This window comes from Lissotriton vulgaris, chromosome 5 (assembly GCF_964263255.1).
Source record: "Lissotriton vulgaris chromosome 5, aLisVul1.2, whole genome shotgun sequence".
Taxonomy (NCBI): Eukaryota; Metazoa; Chordata; class Amphibia; order Caudata; family Salamandridae; genus Lissotriton; species Lissotriton vulgaris.
The window spans coordinates 1,761,586,957-1,761,612,578 of NC_141693.1; the positions used below are offsets into that span (position 1 = coordinate 1,761,586,957).

Below are 25,622 nucleotides of genomic sequence, written 5' to 3' on the forward strand. Positions count from 1 at the left end.
GTCTCGGCCGCAGCAGTATTTCAAAGACTCATGGGCTGCATTCTTAGAGGCATTCCAGGTGTATTGTGCTATCAAGACGATGTGTTGATCTTTGGCGCGGACAACGGACAACCCGATACAAGATTGAGACAGGTGCTGGCGAGATTCAGAGAGCAGGGCCTCACAGTGAAGAGAGAAAAATGCAGGATTGGATGTCAAGAGCTAGACTTTTTGGGACACAAAGTAACGCCGGGCGGTATTCGGCCCAAAGCAGAACTCCAGAACACTATAATCAGTTTGGCTCCGCCAAAGAACAAGGAAGAAATAAAATAGTTTATGGGAATGCTGGAGTTCTACAGCAAGTTAGTGCAGAACTTCGCAGGCAGGACCTATGCCATACGTCAATTGCTCAAGAAGGACGTGGTGTTCAGCTGGGATGAAGAGTGCCAAAAGGAATTCGAAGACGTGAGGAATGCACTAGCGGAAGCTCCAAGCCTCAAAGCGTTCGTACAGAACAGGAAGACGGTGGTGACAACAGATGCGAGTTCTAAAGGACTCTGTGCAGTCCTCCCACAAGTGGGAGAGTGTGGCGAAGAAACCATAGCCTTCGCATTGAGATCCCTTAGGAAGTCCAAGGCCATTTACTCGGTAATAGAGAAGGAGGCCTTGGCGGTACACTGGGCCATTGACAAGTTCTGGGTTTTTGTCTGGGGAACAAAGTTCAACCTGAGAACAGACCACAAGCCTCTGGTCGAGATATTCAACAAAAAATGGCTCAATGCGTTCTCCAGTAGAATCAGACGTTAGGTTGTAAATCTACATTAGTATACGTTCAACGTTGAATACGTACCTGGGACCAGCAATCTCGCAGCAGACTGCCTCTCGTACCTTGTGGGGGAAACTAAGGAAGAGGAAGCAGACGAAGAGAACTAAGAAGATAAGGACGAAACACATGCACAAAAGATGTGTGTAATTACCCATGGGGCCGTTGGAGAAGAGAGGTGGAAAGTGGCCCTCAGAGCATATGACCAGTTGATGGAAGTGTATGCAAGGGTAAAAGAGAATTGGAAGCACAAAGACAAACAGGATATGACTCTTCGCCCATTCTGGATGATCAGGGACGATTTGTCTGTCATTGTCGAATGCCTGTTCCGTGGCACAAGGCTGATACCACCCAAAACTCTGAGGGAGTACCTAGTAGATCTGGTCCATGAAGGACACCTGGGCCTCACCAAAACGAAACAGAGGATGCATGGAGACTATTGGTGGCCCAGCATGGACATTGAGATTGAGAGGAAAGTAAGAGACTGCACTATCAGCGACAAGGTGTTGAAGCAACACACTCCTCCCATGCAATTTAGACCACCTGGGGCCCTGGGAAGAAGTGGCACTGGCCATTGTGGGCCCGCTGACGGGTGAAATCCGCACCCCCTATATTTTGGCGCTCGTGGACCTATATTCTAGATGGCCAGAGGTGAAGATTGTATCCGAGATCACCACTAAAGTGGTCATTGAGTTCCTCCAGGAATTATTCCTCAGGGAAGGTCTACCCAGTAGCCTGTTGACAGACCATGTCTGGGCAACTTTTCGTCTACTCCCCGGAACATCAAATACGGGGTCCCCCAAGGGGCCTCGTTAAGTCCGACATTATTCAATGTATATGTATCATCCCTGGCAGCCATAGGGAGAAAGTGGGGTATTATTATCTGCTCATACGCGGATGATACCCAACTAATGGTAGCCCTAGATGGAGAGGAGGGCCCGAAAAATAGGCTGCTCAACTGCCTTACTGAGCTATCGAACTGGATGTATAGTCATTGTCTAAAACTAAATGCCGACAAATCAGAAAGCCTCCTGTTCGGTGGATCGCAACATCTATGGGACAACACCTGGTGGCCTGCAGCCCTGGGCATACCTCCCAATCAAACACTGACTGCAAGGAACCTAGGAGTCCTCATTGATAATACCCTGTCCATGAAAAGCCACGTGTCCACAATCTGCGGCAAAAGCTTTGCCTTGTTAAAGATGTTAAAAAGAGTTATCCCATGGATCCCCACTGAATGTAGAAAGATTCTAGTCCAATCACTGCTGATAAGCAGGCTGGACTATGGGAATTCCCTATTTGTAGGCATGGCAGACTACCTATTTACAAAACTGCAACTAGTTCAGAATGCTGCAGCAAAAGCAATCTGCAACAGGAAAAAGTATGACCCAGCCAAGAGCTGTCTGAGAGACCTACATTGGCTTCCAATGAGGCAAAGGGCCTCTTTCAAAATTTTATGCATAACACATAGGGCACTACATAACACCGGCCCCAACATCCTAAAAAACAGGATCAAGTTCTATGCACCCAACCGGAATCTTCGCTCTCAATTCACAGCAAGAGCGGCCACCACTCGAGTAAAGAGAGCCAGGATGGTAGGGCGGGCTTTCTCCCATCTGGCCGCAAACAGCTGGAACGATCTGCCCACTGATCTTAGACTCACGGATTGCCACTTCACTTTCAGAAAAAAACTGAAAACCATACTTTTTCCAAAACCCGATTAATTCCTTTTGACTCTTGTACTAGCCCACTGTCTACTCTGGCAATCCCAGCACCGTGAAATCCTATCTAGGATGAATGTTGCGCTTTAGAAGTATTTTAACATTAACAATGGGGTACAACTCTGTTCAAAACAAAATGAAAGACTTTCTTGAATATAATGGGATTGAACACAAACGCTGCGATCTGTACCATCCGGAGACCAACGGGATGGTCGAGCGGTTCAACAAGACCCTTAAGGAGAGCATCCAGCTGGCAAGAACTAACGGGCTGAATTGGAAGGAAGAGATAGGGAAGCGCCTAGAAACTTACCGACTGACCCCTCACCAGACAACGGGGGACACCCCATTTGAACTACTCCGGGCAAGGAAACCCAATGCGAAGCTTTCACCGGGGTGGATGGGATGTCACAAAGGGTGGACAGGACACTCTAAGGAATTGCAAAGGTTGGACAGGGAGCACAAAGCCATGTTAGACCGGAAAGACAGGCTTGACAAACTACACTCTGTAAAAGATGTAGTGTTCCAAGTAGGAGACACAGTATAAATCAGAGCACCAACTGAGGCGAGCTGGTCTGAGTTTACAAAACCTACAAGGATAGTCAAACTGTTTAAAAATGCTGTCAAAACTCAAGAGAGGAAGATCTGGAATTTAGGGAGAGTGGTAAGATGTCACTTCCCTGAAGACGACAAAGACATTGAGGATAGAAGTATAGTCAATTCCCAGATAAGGGGCGACCCGCCAATGAGGGGTTGTCCTTGGGAATCCTACCCTACCCACAGAACTAGCCTAATGCTGGTTAGTCGGCCGAAACACCCGGAGCAATATGTTTCCAAGTAGATGTTGTCACTTGTTCAAATGTTTCCCTTATGCACTGTTTTTCTTGTTTTGCGCCAGGGAAGGGGGAAGTGTGGTGTCTTCCTATGCAGGGGGAATGCCAATTATGCCAGTGTTTCACCGCTCTTCCCGATCGCCGTGGAATGCGCCGCTGTGACATCATTTAGAATGTCACAGCGGGCAAGGTTCCAAGGTGAGCGCCCGGGGGACTGAGACGGCTGGTGTAGCTTGAGCCAGTCAGCTGTGGCTGGGGTCTGTTATACTGCTATTCATCTTGGCTAATAAACATCTTGTTTAACGTCTTTCACCTGCGTCGACTTCCTAATTTGAGATGTCACAACTGGTCTGCCTTGTTTTGCTTCTAGAATACCGCCACCCAAGAACCGCAACTGAGCATGCACTAATTCTCATTTGCTAGTGTTGACCCCTCTTGTTTTATTGTTCTAACATCGCAGTTTCATTTTCGCATTTATGTGCAACCACATAAACGTGTCTTGAGGTTGTGATGCTAAAAGAGCAATGGAACCAGAAAGTGGAAAGAGAAACCCCAGTAATTTTCTTATTTAAAATAAAATCTGCATGGCTTAACAGGGGCCGCTGATTTTTTTTCACTGAATCTATCTCCTTTGTTGAACTTTTTAAGGTTTGCCTATTGGTGGCAATCGTTAAGAACTGCGCCGTTGTATAGGGGAGGGGTGAGGACACGGGTGGGTGCTTATTGTACATACGTCAGTGTAGTGTACACACTTTGCATTCACTACACTCACACACGGTACAATGTAATTCACCAATCTTGCTTTAAGGCGCATAGAATCCCACTTACGCCTGTGCCTACACTCCACTACTCCTCCAAGTAGTCCCTCACTATTCACACTGCACCCCAAAACTTGGCAGTGAATTTTGACTCTGCAGCACAAGCCATTAGTCATTCTGTTGACTCTCTGCCTAGTGTATATTGTTGCAGACTGCGGTTGAAATGGCGTTAAGTGTAGGTACTCATTGCTCAAAATACTCCTCACTGCACTATTATACAAGGCCGCTGCACTCACATCACCGACATCTTGGTCTAAAATACATTCTATCTACTGTACTCGCCCACCACAGCACTCAAGATGCACCCTTTAGCAGCCACACTGCCTATTTCCACTGTACTGCACAAACTATTTAAAGTGTATTTACCCGAGATTGTGATAGTGTGTAAGTATGCTGGGGTTCTCATGATGACCAGTGGTATTGAAACACATTCAAACAATGTTGTTTCCTCCACTGTATTCCTAAAAACCCTGCATTAAACATAACTTTGATTTAAAACTTCTGATTGTCGTCTCACCTTTCTTTCAAATACATTCCTACTTACTTTCCGTTCTGTGCATGCCTCCTCTTTCTGAGCATGGCCTACTCTACGCAACATGTATGTTTTGCCTTCCAGGGACATCTTAAGGATTTTGGGGGCCCTGGGCCAAATGATTTTCGGGGCCCTTGTACAGAACAGCTTTGAATGTATGATACAGTTTCACTTCTTTCTTGCCCTCTCTGGACAGCTCACTGACTCCAAATTCTAAAAGATTTTCGGTCTAATAGTCGGGGATATAGAGGTGTGTTTTCAATGTTGTAACACAGCAGCAGCTCACTAAATTTACTGCAAATAATCTCTGAGACTCCCTCCCATTTCTCATTTGTGAGGTCCTCTTGGATATAGAGGTGTGTTTTCAATGTTGTAACACAGCAGCAGCTCACTAAATTTACTGCAAATAATCTCTGAGACTCCCTCCCATTTCTCATTTGTGAGTTCCTCTTGTGATCTAAAAGAAGCTTTTTTATGGATGTTGCATTTTTACCTTAACGCATTTCTTTTTAAAATGTGGGTAATACATTCCCACATTAAAAATAAATTAAAGGAAAATGGTATTTAAAACAATTTGGAATTATTCAAGAGCATCTTGACAATGCTCTCTGCAGAACAGAGCTGGCGGGGGCCCCCTAAAAGGCTGGGGCCCTGGGCCAGAGCCCACTTTGCCCATGCCTTAAAACATCTCTGTTGCCTTCGCCCCTTTTTATTGTACCTCTGCAGATTCCACACTCTTAAATTCAAATATCACAACCTCTGCTTTAAGAGTCATACACCTGCGTTCTAACAGTACCTCATGTTGTGTAGCTCTTCTATTAAAATCACCAACCAATGCATGAATTCACATTTCCCACCCCCACTAAAGATCATACCTTAATCCTATTAATGTAATCTACTTCAAAGAAACTGGGGAAAAGCGTGGCATGCTTTCCTTAAGTATCAAACAACGTCTCAACGGGTATTGTTTCTAGACAGATTGACAAACTGTAAAATGAATTACAAAAGAACAGAAACGGGGAGAAAGCAATTAATTTCCTGTAGTAACAGTTGTATTTGTTATAACCGCAGTAATACATAGTTTAACAGTGTAATCCAAAAATGAGTGCACACACTGTGCTCGTGAAAAACGTGAACGGTGCAAGTGAGACACGTGACAGGTGTGAAAAACAGCATGAAAGGCGCAAACTATTTTTTTTTTTAAATGGGCACAAAACCTAGGCAGTGAAGCCGTAATTAAAAAATAACATGTTAAGAACCAAAGAACAGGATTACACTTTAATCAGATGGTGCTGTGATTAAAGAAACAGTACTGCAGTCATGAAGGAAACCAATTATTTGTATTGTTTACAGCGCGACAGCATGCATGCATGCCTTGCTATGGGAGTCACACCGCAAGGCGGCTTTCATATTGATGCCTATATCGCCTTATTGGAGAAATTCGAAATGGAGGCACCTTTGCGCAAATGTACCTGTAAGTTGCACTCCTATACCCACCCTGGGACGTACTTTCAAGTTGAGCTATGCAAACAATTTATTGTTTTCTTCATAACCGGAGTACTGTTTCTTTAATCACAACACCGCCTGATTAAAGTGTAATCCTGTCCTGACGATGACCTTAATTTGAATAGGTCGGTGCGCCATCACCTACTCCGCATACATCTTGTCCTCCTTTGTTAATAAAGACCGCTTTTTCAAAAAAAAATTGCTTTCTCCCTGTTTCTGTTCTTTTGTGATTGATTTTACAGTTTGTCAATCTGTCTAGAAACAATTCTGGAATAATCCTAAAAAGCAAAGTCTTTTCGTAGGCCTGTCTGTATAGATAACACACTAAACGACTTTTAAGAGGATCACATGAATTTCACTTTTACGATAACTAGCACAGCTAATCTATACATTTCAGAAATCTCTATTAACTGTATACAACCAAACAGAATAATTTAGAACATTCAGAACTAGTGCACGAGCGTCCTAAAAGGCTGCCCAGATAAGAAAGGCATTGCAGTACCAAACCAAGGGGACAAATGTTCATAATATAATGATGAAATCACATAACTCTCCATGAGCTAAAATTGACGATTAACCTATGGTTCACCACCTAGTACCCCTTCTCTTGCTTTCCTGGCAAACTAGATTTACTTGCTCTGGGTCTTTTGTAAAGAAGTAATAAGCTCGCTCCCACTTCAACAGCACCATGAGGGATCTTAATGTATTGTGTGCTTCTATCTGCTTAGGGAAAACAACACAGTCCCCATATAAAGAAAGCAAGCATTTGCAATGCCATAGGACTCGCATTATTAAAGTTTGTGCTATTGGCATTGCTAATAATAATAATGCAACACCAATAGCTCAAACATTCAGTAATGCGAGACCTATTGCATTGCAAATGCTTGTTTACAATTTCATGAAAATGCATATTTTACTAATATGATGTAAAATAAATGGTTTTGTACCCATCAGTTCACTTTTGTGGCATGCATATTGAGAGAGTAAAAAGGGACTACTGTAATTGCTATATGATATCAAGGATCCGGGAGTATAATCAGTGTTTCTTCTATGGTATACTAATAAGGGAAACTATTAAAATAATGCCACCACATCACAATCCCTTATAAAACCTATGCAATTCTCTTATAAATACGGATGCCAAAAATGTTGCCAATGTTTTGGCAATCCTGCTGGCACCTCTGGTGCCCGGATTAGTCTCGAATCTGCAACATGGCTTTATATCGGGTAGAAAGACAACTGCCCATGTCAACACTGCAATAGTAGCTTTTAATATAGCAAGGTAGTCTGCCTTCAATATGGTGATGGTATTGTGGATGCCGAAAAGGCATTCGACCGAGTTGTATGGGGCTGTCATTGGGCAACACTTTCATCTTATGGTCTGAGTGGCTGATATAGTAAATGGATATTTGCTTTATATAACAAATCTGAAAGAGACACGTTAGTGATAGATTCCTTACCTTAGAATATCCCTAGGCGTCAGACTGGATCCGGAAACTTTTGCGTAGCAGTACCCTTGCGCGTCGGTAGGCGTCGTCTGCGGCTCGGCGTCCGTCGTGGGCGCCGTGATGACGTCGTCGGAGTACTTAGACGCCGCCTCCGCGTGCTGACGTCAGTTCTTCTTTTTTCCGCGCCAGCCAGCGCAGATCTGGAAAAAGCAGTAACCTTAGTCAATTTTTGACTGACTTTTTGAGATCATTTTTGATCATTTCTCGAAGTCTTGCGACTCCGATAGGTGCCGTAGGGATGCCTGGTTTCAAGCACTGCGAGGATTACGACCGCACGATGTCGGTCACGGATCCTCACCACCTGTGCCTAACTTGTCTAGGCCTCGACAAGGCCTGCTCCGACTGCCGAGCCCTCTCTTCGAAAGCCAGGCGGGAGCGGTCTCGCAGGCGACTCGAACTCCGGTAGTCGGCCCGCGCCGCTTGAGGTCCCGGTCCCACGGGAGGTCGAGGGACAGGTCGCGAGGACGGAGCCACCACAGCTCCGGGAGTCGGCACCACTCCTCCGGGTCGAAGTCGTCGTCAGGTAAGCAGCACAAGAAGTCGAAGAGACGTCATCGCTCTTCTGACAACCCCCGACGCTCGCGCGATGCGGCCGGGGGTTCGGGTGACACCGCCCACACGGCTCCTTCGGAGTCACGGGCGTTTGCGACACGCCCCACACCCTCTGGTCCCTGGGCGAGACGGTACGCCGGAGGAGAACGAGCGCTTCCTCATGGCCATGAGGTCCCTTTCTCCTCCAACGGGCTCCGCGGCGCCTTTGGGCCCAGCGGACCCGTCTGGGGCCCCTAGCGGGTCGGGGGCTTCGGCCCGACGCCGCTGGCGCCTTCAGGCCCGGCGCCGCAAGGTCAAGCGGTCCCGGTGCCGCCGGCGCCTTCGGGCCCGGTGTCGCGGGACCCCACTGGACCTCCTTCTGGCTCTGGATCGTCACCGGTGGACCTTACAATCCCCCCCCTGTTGTCAGTCCGTCTTGTGTCACCCCCGGCGCCGTCCTCGGGCGGCGCCTGCCCTGATGCCTCCTTGGCTCCTGTTCCGGCGTCAGAACGGCGCTGCTGGGCGCCGCTTTCGACGCCGTATGGAGATTTTCACTTCTACGAACAGGCCCCATTGATTGTCAACCCAGAGTATCAGGAGATGGGTGGGGTCTGAGGACCCTCTGACCAAGGAATGTCAGTCTCAGGAGGACTGGGCAGGAGACCTTGGGGAGGCCAGTGGCCTGGACACCTCTCCAGACACTAGTTTTGTCTCCCCTCCTACCGTGGCTTTGGAGGAGGGGGCAACATATAGTGTGGTGTTGACGAGGGCTGCCAAGGCCTTGGGCCTTGAGCTCCCCGTCGCGGCCGTGAGGACTAACCTCCTCACTGAGGTCCTTAAACCGCAGTTAAGCTCGGCCGAGCCTCTGCTGCCTTTTAATGAGGCTTTGACGGATGTTCTTTTGGGCACTTGGTCCAGGGCCGCTACGGGTTCGCCTGTAGATAGGAACGTGGCCAGACGCCACCGCCCGGCCCCGGGTGGCCCATGTTTCCTGTCCACCCACCCCACCCCAAGAGTCTGGTCATCCAGGCCTCCAATTCCCAGACCGCATTCCCGTCGGCTCCGCCGGACAGGGAATCCAAGAGGTATGAGAATTATGGAAAGAAAATGTTCTCCTCCCTTAGTTTGGGGCTGCGGTCTTCCAACACCGCATGCCTCTTGGGCTGCTACACCCACTCTCTGTGGGAGACGGTTGCGGAAGTGCTGCCAGAGTGTCCGTTGGAGGTACGAGCCAAACTCGGCCAAGCCCTTGTGGAGGGCCGAGATGCAGCCAAGTATTCTGTCCGGTGTGGGCTGGATACCACCGACTTGCTAGGCAGAGCGATGGCAATGGCAATGACGGTGGCGGTGAGACGTCACGCCTGGTTGAGGTCAGCCAACTTTTCGGCAGATGTCCAAAATACTCAGATGGACATGCCGTTCGATGGCCGTCGCCATTTTGGCGACAAGGCAGACCATGCGCTATAAGGACTCCAGGGCTACGGCCAAGTCCTTGGGCCTCTCGGCCCGTGCCAGCAAACGGGTGCCTTTCGCTCCTTTCGTGGCCAAGAAAGGGGCGCCCCCACACGTGCTGCCAGCCACTCACCGCAGACTAACATCCAGCGCGGTGGCGGCCGTGGAAATCGCCGTGGAGGCAGTCGGGGACAACGGCGAGGCCAGTCCACACCTTCCCCCGCAGCATCCGCCTTTAAACCCTCCTAGTCCGTGCTTCTCGGCCCATGTGACGCCAGTGGGGGGCAGGGTTCGCCATCACCACTCTCACTGGCGCACTGACACTTCGGACAGGTGGGTGCTGCATATCGTCCGGAGGGGCTACTCCCTCCCCTTCGAGACGACCCCTCAAGCCATGCCACCGCAACACCACCGCGTATCGGGGGATCACTTGCGGTTCCTGCAGGAGGAAGTTTCGGCCCTCTTGGCCCAGGGGGCCATCGAGCGTGTTCCTGGGCCAGAAGTAGGACGTGGTTGCTACTCTCACTACTTTCTGGTACCCAAGAAGGGCAAAGGGGGCCTACGCCCTATCTTGGACCTACGGAACGTCAACGGCTTCCTCCAGAAGGAGAAGTTCAAGATGCTGACTCTGGCTCAGGTCTTAGCTGCCCTGGACCCAGGAGACTGGATGGTAGCGTTGGACTTGCAGGACGCTTATTTCCATATCCCCGTCCTGCCGGCCCACCGGCGTTACCTGCGGTTCACGGTAGGCCTCGAGCACTTTCAGTTTACCGTGCTCCCCTTCGGCCTTACCAGCGCCCCACGGGTGTTCACAAAGGTGATGGCGGTGGTCGCAGCTCATCTGCGCCGGTTAGGGGTCTGTCTTCCCCTACCTAGACGACTGGTTGTTGAAGGCGGGCTCGCCCCAGACAGTCGTCCACCACCTCCAGACGACGGCAGACCTCTTGCACCAGCTGGGGTTCTCCATCAATGTGCCGAAGTCACACCTATGCCCTTCTCAGAAGCTCCTTTTCATCGGAGCGGTTCTCGACTCGGTGCAGTTTCGGGTTTACCCACCCGAGCAGCGGGTTCGGGATATACAGGCTCTGATTCCGATCTTCGAGCCTTTATACCGGGTTTTGGTCAGGTTGATGTTGCGGCTTCTGGGGCTGATGGCTTCCTGTATCCTTCTGGTGCATCACGCCCGGTGGCGGATGCGGGCTCTGCAGTGGGACCTGAAGTTTCAGTGGGCCCAGCATCAGGGCAACCTGTCCGACCATGTCCTGATCTCGGAGGGCACTGCGAGACAGCTGCAGTGGTGTCTCACTGACCGCGATTGGGTCAGCGGCAGATCCCTCTCCCTTCCCCAACCGGAGCACGTAGTTGTGACGGATGCGTCCCTCCAGGGCTGGGGAGCCCACATGGGAGAGGCGGAGATCAGAGGCCTCTGGTCTCCGGCGGAGTCCAGGCTCCATATCAACCTTTTGGAGCTGCGGTGATTCGTCTAGCACTGAAGGCATTCCTCCCCTCTGTCCGGGGGAGTGTAGTGCAGGTGTTCACGGACAACACCACCGCCATGTGGTACTGCAACAAACCGGGCGGGGTGGGGTCGTGGACCCTCTGCCAAGAGGCTCTGCGCCTCTGGCAATGGCTGGAACATCAGGGCGTGACTCTGGTGGTTCAACACCTGGCAGGTTCTCTGAACGCCAGGGCGGACAAACTCAGCCGCCGGTGCATGATGGATCACGAATGGTGTCTGAACTCGGACGTGGCGCAAGGTCTCTTTCTGCAGTGGGGAGAGCCTTGGTTAGATCTATTCTCCACCGCGGAGAACGCGCAATGTCATCAGTTCTGCGCATTGGAATTTCCAAGGCGGCACTCGCTCGGAGACACTTTTCGCCGCGAGTGGAGTTGCGGTCTGTTATACGCCTTTCCGCCTATACCACTTTTGCCCAGAGTGCTGAAGAAGATCAGGCGCGACTGGGCACAAGTCATCCTTGTGGCTCCGGACTGGGCACGAAGGTACTGGTATCCCGAGCTACTCAGTATGTCAGTCGATCCCCCGGTTCGTCTGCCTCTTCAGGAGGACCTTCTGTCGCAGCAGCAGGGGATGGTCCTCCACCCGAACCTGTCCAGTCTCCACCTCCATGCTCGGAGATTGAGTGGCGACAGTTGAGGCCATTTGACTTGCCTCCTGAAGTTTGTAACATCATTCTGGCAGCCAGGCGTCCCTCCACAAAGTCGGTATACGCCTGCAGGTGGAACAGATTTGTGGCCTGGTGCACAGCAAAGGCTGTGGATCCCCTCAATGCCCTTCTTTCTGAGGTTCTTCTCTTTCTTCTTTCTCTTGCCCAGCAGGGCTCTGCTCTGGGCACTATCAAGGGCTACCTTTCTGCTCTTTCAGCCTTTTTGAGGCTGCCTGATCAACCTTCTTTGTTCAAGTCCCCTATCATTAATCGATTCCTGAAAGGCATCACACATACGTTCCCTCCTGGTCCCTTTGTGATGTCTCAATGGGACTTGAACTTGGTTCTAACTTTTCTGATGTGCGCTCCCTTTGAGCCACTTCACAACTGTCCTCTTCGCCTTCTCACTTTGAAGACAGCCTTCCTGGTAGCCATCACCTCTGCCAGGAGAGTGAGTAAGCTCCAGGCTCTATCCTGTAAACCTCCTTTCCTTTCAGTCTATCCGGACAAAGTTGTGTTGCGGACAAGGCCCTCTTTCCTACCCAAGGTAGTCACGGCCTTCCACATTGGGCAATCCATCACCTTGCCTACCTTCTTTCCGCCTCCGCATCCCTCGAGAGAGGAAGAGAGGCTCCACCGTCTGGACCCAAAACGTGCGCTCTCGTTCTATTTGGACCGCACACGCCAGTTCCGGGTGGATGACCAACTCTTTGTTGGTTACGTGGGCGCTAAGAAGGAGAAAGCTGTGCACAAGCGGACCATCTCGCGATGGATCATCTTGTGTATCCAGGCGTGTTACTCCTTGGCAAAGAAGAAACCCCTGTTGGGCTGAGGGCTCATTCCAATCGAGCCACAGCGACTACGACTGCTTTGGGCCGAGGTGTGCCCTTGCAGGACATTTGCCAGGCGGCTACGTGGGCCTCGCTGCACACGTTTGCAAGACATTATTGCCTGGACAGGCAAGCCAGGAGGGATGGCTTCTTTGGCCGTTCCGTCCTCCAGGACTTTCTGGTGTGATTATTGGTTCGCAGACCCACCACCGCGGGGTTGGTATTGCTGGGGTATCTATTCTAAGGTAAGGAATCTTATCACTAACGTGTCTCTTTCAGATGCACAAGTTACTACTTGTGTAACGATATATCTGTAAGAGACATTAGTTAGTGATAGATTCCTTACCGACCCACCCATCCTCCCCGTTCTGCGAATCGATATCTAGGGTTAAGGTCATCCCTTTTTAGGGCCCTAGTTTCATGGCACCAGTGTTGGTTTTTAGCATAGCTCTGCGTTTCTGGCGCGGAAAAGCTGTGTCTAAGAACTGACGTCCGCATGCGGAGGCGGCGTCTAAGTACTCCGACGACATCATCACGGCGCCCATGACGCCGACGACGGACGCGGAGCCGCAGACGACGCCTACGGACGCGCAAGGGTACGGCTACGCAAAAGTTTCCGGATCCAGTCTGACGCCTGGGGATATTCTAAGGTAAGGAATCTATCACTAACTAATGTCTCTTACAGATATATCGTTACACAAGTAGTAACTTGTGCCCCACAAGCTAAATTGCTCTACTCTAGTTGACAATCTACTCCCTTCTAGATATATTGCGGAACTTGCCAGGGGTGTCCACTTTCCCCACTATTATTCACATTGTACGTTGATCCACTTATACGGTCACTACACTCTTAATATACACACATTGCCAATGAGATCAGGAATATGTGAGCTAAAAGTTACTGTTTATGCAGGCGATATAGCCGTTTTTTCCTCGGTCCCGGCAACTCCAGTCAATTTTTATTAAACTTGAAGCTGACAAATTTGGCACCTTCTCTGGATACAAGCTCAACAAGATACAAGAGCTTCTTAATTTTCACTCTGATAGGCCGATCCTGGGGGTATATTCGACACCTACTTATTTGGGTGTCCATATTTCCACGCAGTGCGAGCATTTATTGAGACTAAATTATGATGTGTTGTGGCAATCTGTTATTAAAAGCCTTACGACCTGGCATAAATTACCAATCAGTATTAAAATGAAAGTATTACTAAACTTTCTATATTTGTTTTGCTCTATTAATTTACGTGTCCCTAACTCCTTTTTTTTTTTTTTTTTTTTTTTTTTTTAATTAGACGGGTTGATAAGTGGCTTTATTTGGGGGTATAATCAAGCATGCCCGGCAATACAATTTATTAAGCTCCCCTATAAAAAGGTGGGGCTACAGCTCCGGGATTATAAACTGTATTATTGGGTGGGGTTTGTGGACCATTTTCCTAGTCTTCTGTCTACTGAGAATCATGACTTTTGTTACTACTTTGTTCTCGGGTCCGACCGCAGAATGTTCCTATAGAGAATCAATGACCACAACTATTTTTAAAGAGTGTTTTAAGATCATCAGGGATATTACGTACATATGGCGGGAAATTTTAGTTAAGTGTTCCCTACCTCTAATTCACACAAGACTCCCTCTGTGGGATAACCGTATGCTTCTGGTTATATTTCACGATTTAATTGGTACGCTAGCTATGAGGTCGATCTGCTTGGGCACTTACTTATATGATCTAAATGCCTTCTGAACATTCGAAGACCTGCAAACTTATTTTGAACTCCTGCGTCAATTATTTTTCAAATGCTTGCAGATCTGGGATTAGTTCCTAATGCGCCATGGGATAAAGATACTAGAGTGCTCCGATGTTTTGGTATGTCTGCATGGCATATCTCAAATCATTAATAAGTGCTATGTATCAGCACTTCCGTCAACTGAGGACAGATGGCAGCCAGAAACTGGATTTAAAATGGAGCAATTTTCTGCGTATAGACATCAACCCAATAGAGGTAAACACTGCAATAGAAACACTGGAAGGGTCGGTACTTTCCATTAGCTTAAAACTACACCAATTTGGTAAGATCTGTATGCTATATTATACTCCGGATATGATCGCAAGCTGGGCTCCGAAAGAGGGTAGATAAGGGGGCGCTAGGAGTACATGAACAAAATGTGGGTTGGTAGCTGCAAATACAGTACAAATGTTCGCCTCCTGCCCTGAGCTTGCGACATTCTGAATTGAAAGAAGAGATTATTAGGATCAGTTTAGGTCTGCATCCTCTTCAGACAGAGAAATTGAGTATGTTAGGCCATTAGGTGGAAGCAAATTCTGGCTTGAGATGGCGGGCAATTATGAAAGAAGCCTATGAAAAGAAAATTGAAATGGCCAGAACTAGAGGAATCCCCTCTATAAAGAAATTTGACTGCATATGGAGCAGACTTGCCCAGGGCTATTAGGATAGGAAGTGAGACTGAATACTCCCTTTTTATTTATTTTTATTCTTATTATAGTTTATTACTAAAAGTCTTTCGATTAGGACCTTTGAGTTAGTGCATATTCTGAACTATTTATTGTAGCAGTACGTATTAACTTCTGTTATGTACCACTAACTACTCGACTTATATGTAATCTCATTGTATTGCTAAAATGCTAAATGTCTAATGATGGTTTCCTTTGACAAAAAATACCCTGTGCAGTTTTGATTGATCAGACTAAATGTCTCTGCTGTTTTAATATTCAAGGAATTGCGTTTATAATGTGTATGCAATCTGTATTGTGCTATGATGTTTTCTCATTCCTGAAGAACATAAAAATGTCTCCTAGAGAAACACTTGTAAAAATATTTGAATACCACCCCATTGTGTGAAAACAGAATACACCCAACTCTGGTATTCTGCACCAGTTTTGTAAAACCTAGCTGGAACTGGCTGAATGAGAGGCCCACCTTTCGTTGCGAGTTGTTATGATTGTTGCCAACATCTGTATAGCTTTGCATAGTGCAGTGCCACCATTTTTGTGGTCCTATGTTCCTTTTCAAGTCTGAGGTGCATACATGTTTTGGTAAGTGCAATGTTATATACTTTTTACATTCTAAGGTAGAGGGTTTCCGCCCTATTTCTCTCCCCCTGATCTTAATTGAGTAACCCTAAAATAGCGTCAGTCTAGCCTCCTCTCAAAAGAATTCTGCTTGTAAGATAACGCTGGTGGTTAATGCGTTGGCTACAGAGATGAGTGTAAAGGGGAACCTGTTTTGACTCACTGACCCGCCTTAGTCATCAGACCCGCCTTAGTCATCAGACCCATTGCTCAGCTGGAATTTCTGCTCCCTGCCTGTCCTGCTTCGCCCCTGGTCACTCGCTGCCGCATCCTGCAGGCCGCAGAGGAGGGACCGGGAAACTACATTACCCGTGCTCCCCAGCAGTCTGCAACTTCATCCCTGCGCCTGGAGGCGCGATAAAGCGCAGAGAGCCCCCGCGACGCGGGTCCGCTCGCAGATCAGCGCCGGGCTAAGCCAGGGCAAAGGGCGGGTCTCTCTGTGGCCCTCAGAGGCAGGAAGAGACTGGACCGGGCCAGATTACTGACAACTACCCCTGCCTGATTGACTGATATTGTAAGCTAAAGGTATTGTGGATTCCCAACTTTGGATCCTATACACACATTTGTTTGTTAATTGCGTTTCATAAGGTCGGTTGTGTAGCTACCCCTTTTACCACTCGTATCACCTTAATATAAAACTGATTATGCCATCAAGGGGTAGGAAATCATTAGTAGAGGGGTCTGTGAGGGGGACATAGGATCAATTTATTACCAGGGCGGCTACCATGCTTGAGCATGAGATAACCCTCACTGAACGCCGTATTTCTACCGCGCTTCAAAATAAACGCTCATCCTTGGGTCCCCTGAAGTTAGCCACTACCCCCGTACATAACTCAGATAAGACGAGTTCCTTGCATAGCAACATTAGCACTCCCCCCAGCTGAAAGACCTTACAAATGTAACTGACCCCAACAGTTCTAATGGTAGTGATCATTCCAGTTTGCAGCATCCCCTAGTGATAATATCTGATGAACCCTCCAAACAAGGACCTCAGAAGCCTATAGCTTCTAAGAAGCCACATGCCCAATTATCAACAAAAGGACCGACTTTAAAGAGAAAAAGAGGGGATAAAAGACAGAGGGGTAGACAGGCGAAAATTACTAAGCTTATGTACATCCTCCCCAACAGCAGGTCACAGGACATAAGCAATCCACAACGGATTTAAATTCAGGTGAGGCGATATCGTCCTCTTCCTCTATACATCAAGTTATAGCAAATATAGAAGTCCTGGTAAAATCTTTAATCCTCCCGATTATCGAAACAATGAAAAGGATGGTTTTGCAACTAGATTCTATTGAGGCAGCCGTTAAATTTAAATACAGGTTTATTAAGGGATGCATCAATCAATGCAGCTACTAAACCTATTACCACTGAAGTTGGGAGATCTAATACCAACTCCAGTAAGAGGACTAACAATTTAGAACATATACAAAAATCGGTAGAGAACTCTCACATTCCAACTCCTGTTAAAACAAAGATAAGGGTAGAGGGTGCCGCGGGAAAGGAGACCAGGCCTGCGGTAACAAAGGGAGACATAAGTAGAACGGATCTACGAAAAACAGTGGGCTCAGTGGGGTGTGAAACTGGCTTTTTAACAACACAAAGAAAAAATGTAGGACCGCATCCCGAGAGTGGCAAAAGTGCCCGCCCAATTGTCCAAATTGACCTTCCCCCAGAATCAGCTCCTTATGTTACTGTTTTAACTGGGGTCCCTGAATTATCAATAGGGAAGAAGGAAGGCTACAGGGAACTTAAAAACAAGGTCATTTTTTGGTTAAAAAAACAACAGACCGTTACCCCCCAACATTAATGGAGAAATCCTCTTCGCAAGAAGGCTGGACTGGGTAGGACAGAGGCCTAAGGACATCAAAGGCGATGTCTTAATAATACATTTTAGAGATCATAGGGTAATAGCGTACTTAAATGACTAGTATCATGAGAGTGGAGGGCCTGGGATTCAGATTCACAATCTAAATTATTTTTATCCTAGATCCTCAGTAGTCCATCATCCTGCTTTGAATTTTCCTTACCAGAGAACTCAAGAGGGCTCCATCTTTCAAATCCCGGTTGCTAATAGATTTGATGCCCTTATAGGACTAGATGGAGTAGACTGACTCAATCTTGACCACTGTCTGGAGTCACCCTCACAAGATCATAGAGATGGGTCATTTGTTCTTTCAGTGTCTAACTGCCCAATTGCAACTGATCCTATAGAGCCCACCTCCCCTGTCCCCTTAACAGGTAATATGGAACTTTCTTCCTTGGCAAATAGCGACCCTACCATCTCTTTGCAGTCTGTAACCCAAGGAAGTATTATATCCTGGAATGTGGCAGGCCTGTCCTCTAAAATCAACAATGCAACTTGGCAATCATTGACATTGTCCTTTGGTATGATATGCCTACAAGAAACACGGACAAACAAAGAATTACATCTGTTGGGTTACAAAACTTTTTTTACTCCGGCACTACTTAGTATAAGAGGAAGACATAAGGGCGGCCTATCTATCTATATATCCATTACTACTGGACCCTCTAACGTTAAATGTTTAACTGATAACTACTATCAAATTTTAAGTACATCCTGGGGCCATTTAAAAAATATGGTGTTAGTAAATTTTTACAACAACATCCCTCCTGTTCAAAGAGAGAATGTCATTAATAATCTCCTAAAAGCCCTGATCAAAATAGAAGAACATATGTCAGGAGACATGGCCCTGTTGTGGGTAGGAGATTTCAATTGTTCTCTGTGCCCTCGGGCCACACAGGGTGTGTGTGGTATGGAGGAAGAAAATCAGGGACCCATGACTCACTTTATTCATACCAAGTTAGGGGATTTGCTTAACAATATATTGGCCCAGTTTTCCTTCTTTTTTATAAATGAACTTTGTAACCCTCCAAAGGCATTTAAACCTACCTTTAATGGGAGGGGGTCAAACTCCATCATCGATTTTATTCTTTTTCCAGCACGCTATGCTGCTATGGTGGCCAAATGGGAGACTATTGTTACTGGAATGAGTGATCATTTCCTATTTTGGCAATACTGAACCTTAGACAGGGCGATCTAAGTTCCAAAAATAACGTTAAATATGACTTAAATCCCATCCTTTCTGCTAAAAATGGGTTTCGTATAAAATGGGAAAAGGTGACACCCATGAATTTCATAGAAAAATTGGTCACTAATGTGTACGAGGAAATTAAAATCTGCCTTTCACCGGAAGAGGACTCCCATGCCATTCTTGGATCATTTAATAAAATCTGTTCATCAATAAAAGATCGGCTAACAAAAAAATTCACGTAATGTTCCCAAGGGGTGCCAGGGTTGGTTTGATGGCAACTGTACCAAGGCTCTTGCTGCCCTGAAAAAAGCTTTGCATTCCTCTCCTCAATCAAGGCCAAACGTCCAGTTAGCAAGGCATACCTATCGCATTGCCTTATTAAATAGGAAGAAAGAGCTCAAAGCACAGGCGTGGTCAGCCCTGCATGCAGCCTCTGAGTTAAAAGACAATACGGCCTTCTGGAAGGCCGTCAATGCCCCATTTCTGCAGGCTCATCGGGGCCCCCAGATAGATAACGCCATTACCGCACAGGACTGGGTTCATCACTTCCAAGGCCTTTATAATGAAATTGCCCCTCTTGGAAGTCTTCTAACCGAGCCCGCTCCATTGATGACTGAAGAAACATGTTCTTCTTTCCCACTGGGTATCCAGTTTCAACTGGAAGAAGTAATTAAGGCTCTTGCAGTAAGCCCTGTGGGTAAGGCTCCAGGGCCGGACTGCGTCCCAATTGACATCTTTAAAAACTTTCCTGACCTCTGGGCACCCTTACTGGAGTATTGAGCACCTCAAATAAAATCTGCTTCATTGCCACCTGGTCAGAGGCAGTTGTTGTCCCAATTTACAAAAAGGGGGATAGGAATGATCCTGCCTGCTACCGGCCAATCTCTTTGCTTGATGGCCTTATGAAGATCGCAGCCAGGATCATTCTTGCCCGAATCCAGGACTGGTTGGACGAACAAGGGATACTTTCCAACCTACAATATTGGTTCAGGACCTTAAGAGGGACGGTCGAGCAGGGTCTTAATTTAGCATTAATAACATCCAAATACATTCATGCTAAAAAAGGAAATCTTTTTATAACGTTTGTAGACCTTAGCTCTGCTTTTGATTGTGTTGACCACACAGTACTCTGGCAAACTTTAAGGGACATTGGCCTGGACAATCAAATCATTACCTTCATTAAAGAGCTGTACAAAGGGGTGGGTGCCCGTGTGAGATATGGTAGGATGGGGGAATGTACCGACCTGTTTCGTATCCGCAGAGGAGTAAGGCAGGGGTGCATACTTGCCCCCGTGCTTTTTACTCTATATATAAATAATATTGGGCCCATCCTTACTGAACACTACTACGATTACCCCACAGTAAAAGGGAAGCCAGTCCCCATACTCCTCTACGCCGATGATGCGGCAATTCTCTCTCAGACAAAGGTGGGACTACAAAAAGCTGTCCAAATATTTTCGGAATTCATGCAAAAAAGGGGTCTCTGCGTAAACGTATCAAAGACGTTTACTATGTTATGCGGACCCAAGAAACGCAGAACCCCTTGTCTGATTTTGTTGGATGGCAGGCGGGTAGAGCTTGCGGACAGTTATTGCTATCTGGGGTTCATTTTGAGAGAAAGGGTTCATGGAAACCAGCAGTAAATGCAAGGACTCTAGCATTTACTAGAGCTCTGGTGCCCTAGTAAATGTTGCTAATAAGCTAGGGAGTAGACCGGTACGAGAGTTGCTGCAGATCTTTAAGGTCAAATGTGTCTCTACTGGAACCTATGGGGCGGGTCTTTGGGGGATCGAGCCAGTGGAAGTCATACAACGCATTGAGAACCGTTTTTTACGGTACCTACTGGCCGCCCCTAAGAGCACGTCAACCTATGTAATACACTCGGAAGTGGCCCTCCGGTACATTTTGGACATAATTAAATTTGCCCCGGTCTTATTATGACACAATGTATGGACTAATTCTTGTACTAGTTTTAACAGAGAGATAATAGAAGACTGCCTGGCATGTGATGGAGCTACTAATAACAAATGGTTCAGTAATGTCAAAAATGTGTTGTATGAAATTGGTCATACTGAATATTTCTCAAATCCACTTAGCATGGAGAGTGTGTCCAGAACTGTTTAAAAAAAGTCTCTACGACAACACCTTGACAATAAAAGCTACCGGGAAGAAAGTTCTAAAAAATATGTTATGGACCATGACCTGATAACAGTTCACAAGGGCACTCAGTTGTATCTTTTGTTTGAACAACCTTTATATCATCGTATGCTCTTGACCTATTTTCGCCTGGAAACCTTTTACATACTTGTTACTCTACCACAGTGCAATGACTGGTCAAGAGAAAAAAGAACTTGTCCTTGTGACGATGTGTCTGTCCAGTCAAATATACATTGCATTCTTTTTTGCTCTTTTTATAGTTATCCAAGGAGGAAATTGCTCAAACCTCGGCTTGTTTCATGGGTTCTGAGATCATGTAGAGGAGCAAACAACAAATTAAGAATTTTAGATGATGATTGCACTATTAGTACTGTTTACTCTTTCTTGAGAGCAATTATGAGTTACAGAAATACCATGTAAATTGAATTCTGCTTGTTCCAATTTTCACCCCTATTAGCTAGAATGCCTGTAACTCAAAATTAATTTTTACACTACCCACCGGTATTTTATAATTACTCTCCTCACTTTTAACATGCTTTTAAACAGTTTTTAATTATCTTCTTCTAACTGTGTATGTAATATGAAGAGACCTTAGATTGATTATATTTGTTGTTTTTAAATCTGTTTTTTATCTGTACGCTTTTATGAATTCGTCTCTGCAATTCGAATAAAGCTTTTGTAATTGAATTGAGTGTACATTCTTTGGTCACTTGACTCCTAAAATAACTGAGAGGGTTAATGTGCCCACTTTGCGCATGTATAGATCGCAGATTTTGTATTTTATCAGAGAGCTCAGTGGGTTAATGCTCATGTTGCAGAGCTCCTTGTGTGACTGATTCAACCAGCTGTGCAGGTTTGTAGTCAAGTAGAAACATACTGGCACTTTATTGACTATTAATAGAGCTTTTGAAGCTGTGGGTTAAATTCATGCTGCAACGATAATGGGAAAAAGACCTGAAGCTCCACTGTTTCCTCTACCAAATAGTAAATACATATGCTAGACGCCCTGCAATCATTGTAGGCCTGGCCTAGACACCCGTAATTGTTTAATCCGTTTCATATTTTACACAAAAAAGTGCTTACATTTAGAGAGCGGCTTTAGCTCAGTCCTGTTAATTGTTTGGCCTCCTCTGCTGTTAATCACATTTTGCACCCACAGCATACAGCATGGACCAATAGGTTAGCCCAGTGTATCCACTGGCTCGCTTTCGCTGTGAGTGACGTCATTTGACCTGATCACCTGTTAAAAGCCACTTGAAAAGAAGTGCAGTTCTGTGCCAACGCCGCTGTGTCTGGACAGCTGAACCACTCCTTTCATTTTGTATGTTTCATTCACCATTCTGGTCATGTTGTATGTGTTTCCCAAATAAATGTTTTAAAAATGATTGCTTGCCAATGCCAGACCTAGTGGTTTTTCTATTTTTTTTTTTTTTTAATTCTGACCGTGCTCAGTAGCCTTGCCGTTTATGTCCCACCCCTCCACCTCTGACCACTATTCATTTCTATGCTGCTTTGGTTTCATCCTGCTCCAATAGCCTGCTGGCATGGTGACCCGGAAACCGTATCTGGGCCATGTTGGCATGCTGTAAAACTGAAAAGGGGGGGCCCTCGGCCCCCCCGCACGCATGGCGGCGCGGCGACCGTCGCCCCCACTCTCTCCTTTGTCGCCATTCGGCGGTGGGGGCGTGCCCTGGGGGGCGCGACCCACCGCCGATTGGCTGGCGGCCTCCCTGACCCGGATCCTGGGAAGTGGGTCCGGGTCAGGGGGGGCGGGCAATAGGAGGGGCCACCTGGCCCCTCGAGAATAAAGAGATAGGGAGCGCCCAGGAGACCCCCTTGTCTCTGGACGCTCCCTCGCCGTAACGGTGTGCCCCGCGCTCGGGGCTTCTTTGTTTTTTTAATTTTTTCCCTTTCTATTTGCAGGTATGAGCGGGTGGCGTCGTGACCATTCAAAGGATCACCGCCACTGCATCGATGCATGGAGGCTAAAGCGATCCGTGATCCGCGAGAGTGAGGAGCAGCTGGTCCAGTCGGCGGAGAAGCCTACGCGCCTTGGGGGAACAGCTGTGTCGGTCTCCGGCGGTGCGAGCAGCCACCTCCACCTACCGCTTCCAGTTTTAAAATGGTGAGCGTGCACATGGTTGGCGACATGGGGTTTTCGGGCCTCATTGTGGGGATGTGTTCTTTCATAGACGGGCCAGCTGCTTAAGGGACGGGTTCAACGTGCGGGTACTTTTGCCCAGGACGGGGCCCGGGGTTTGTTGCTGGGAGCCAGTACAGAGGGGGCGGGCATCAGACGCTCTCTGCCCCTGTTGGTTCTTTTTTGTATGGCCCAAGTTCTAGTTCCTCCACCTCCGTGAAAATTTCAAACGTTTATTTAATTTAACTGGACTGTGACTGGGAGCATTGATTACAATTAATAGGTGGAGGGGGGGGGGGCGGGGGGGTGTAAAGAATGGTCGCGGTTTGCAATATGCATCTGTGACCGACTATCCGGGATTCAAACCGGCCAAGTGATACATTCAGGTTGGCTGAGGTACTGGAGTTCACTCGGCTTTCGGCATCAGGCAGCTGTTAATTTATAATCGCTTATTTGGTGCGACACACGATCACGTAAGGCGGAGAGGAGTTGGCCTAACGGCTAGGGCGCTCGACCTCGGTCCCGGGGGTCTGGGTTCGAGTCTCTATAACGACGCCAAAGAGTGTGTCTGCATAAAATAAAATGCATTCAGGTACGGGAAGTGAAAGAATTGTATTTCAAAAAAGTGTGTGCTTACTATAGCCTGCTGCCCGACTTGGTATTTTTTGAGTTTCTGCCAGTGCAGCCAGAAGGATGATACAACAAGTAACATCAGAAGCCCGTTGCACATGCGTTGTTTATTTATATGTTCGTAGGGTCATAAAAATAGGTGGGTTGAGCCTAGGTCACTGTGTTATTGATTAGCAGCTCTAGGTATGCACCTCTGGCATTTGGGAAACCTGCAGGGCACATTAATGCTGTATTGTGCAGTAATTGCGGGAGACACTGTAACTTCTGGGCTTTCACGTAGCAGCGGTGACACAAACAAATATATTTTCCTACAATCTTCCTTCATGGAACTGAACTCGGTCGCATTGGGCTGCAATGATCTACCGATCAATACGTGTAACCGGCTGCTTAATTCTAATTGTGTGCGTCTTCGGTGGGTTTGCAGGCGACTCCCGCGCAAAATTAGTTAATTAGAGCCCCTGAAGGACTTATTCAACAAGTCGTCACGAGATTAGGAGGGCAGCAGACCACGATTAAGCACTGTTTCATTCCCTGGTCTGTACTCATCAACACTCATCATGACGGTATTAATTAGATGGATCCTAGGGCAGATATAGAAACTTCCTTCAGATGAAACCATTTGCTAAGACGACTGCCATGTCCCACAGTGAAAGACATTTCCTGTTTTTCCGGTTTCAAGCCTACTGACAGGAATAAATCAGCAGCTGTGATACGCTGGGATCTGAACTTGAAATTAACAGTGTGCTGCCTAACAATTACTTTGTAAACCTTTTCGTTCCAATCAATGGCCCTTTTAATTTTGGCGATTAACCCCTGACCTCGACTAATAGTGTTCTCTTTCCATCTTACCTGGAGTGAGCGAGGACATTTATAGTACAGAGCGAGCAGCATTATCAGGCTTAAGGGAAGCCGAGACAAGACGTAAGGAACACAGTGGGCATACCGCTTGTTGAAAGGGGCAAACTAACTTTATAAACACCGTGTAGTTAGAAAAACGAATATTACAACCAAGGGCTGCTGAGCCCATCAGTTTCCATCATTTATTTCCAGCTGCCTTGCATCCACTGGAAAGCCCTGAGCCGCTGTATTTTGATTGGTCTCAAATATCTTATCTAAAATAATGCAGGTGTACAGAAATCGTTGCTGTTCTTGCCAGCGCTAGATTTAGGCCCCGATTTAGTGTTTAGCGATTGGAATACTTCGTCACAAACACACCAGATGTGATGTTAAAGTCAACATTATCACCATATTACTAGTGCATTCTAACCTTGGCACTCGATGTGGTACCCGCATATGACTCATTCCTGTGAAAGAGAAACCCATCCAATAGGAGGCCTAGCGTGTCTGCCTTACTTTCTCACCTCCAGGTGGACAGAACCTGAACATTCTGAACACGGGCTGTTCATCTTTCAAGTGCATGTTGTGTATTGGGGTGGTACATGAATACTTGTACGACAAGACCTCGTAGTGTTAAGAGGTGAACATATGGCAGGACAAGGAGCGGGGGGTGCGGGTTCGAACCTCGATACATCCTGTGGTGAATTAAAGAGGGATGTGGGGTCTCACAGAGAAGGTTCTTTAGGTAAGGTAACTGGCGCTTTGTACGGCGCTCTTATTCATGATTCATGAAAAAACCATGGCTATCAGGTTTTCAGATTGCTATGGGTAATGTTTTAAACACTGATTCCATGTGTGAGGTAGGTTGTGGCCATGTACTAATTTTATTAAGCAACTTCAAAGGGGGGGGAAGGATGAGTTTTAAACACAGCGCAGCTGGCACTGCCTTTAGCGAGATTCAGGACCTACCCGTCTGCTCCATAGGACATTGGGGCATGGAGATGGAGACGGGGCACCGTTA

General features: G+C 47.1%; 1 protein-coding gene across 7 annotated transcripts in view; it reads left to right on the forward strand.

The window, feature by feature from the left end:
* The window catches only part of BRCA1 (BRCA1 DNA repair associated), a 510,976-nt gene that overhangs the window by 61,823 nt on the left and 423,531 nt on the right, over nucleotides 1-25,622 (forward strand). For 3 of the 7 annotated variants that reach the window (XR_015296056.1, XR_015296057.1, XM_086924040.1), the window contains exon 1: nucleotides 22,752-23,119. The exons of 3 other annotated variants lie outside the window; for them this stretch is intronic. Coding sequence is in view for 2 of the 4 variants with exons in the window: in XM_086924040.1 (XP_086780166.1) it covers nucleotides 22,920-23,119 (200 nt within the window). In the remaining 2 variants the exon portion in view is untranslated. Of the gene's footprint in view, nucleotides 1-22,751; nucleotides 23,120-25,622 lie in introns of those variants that run through there. One more of the 7 variants, XM_086924041.1, reaches the window with a different exon arrangement.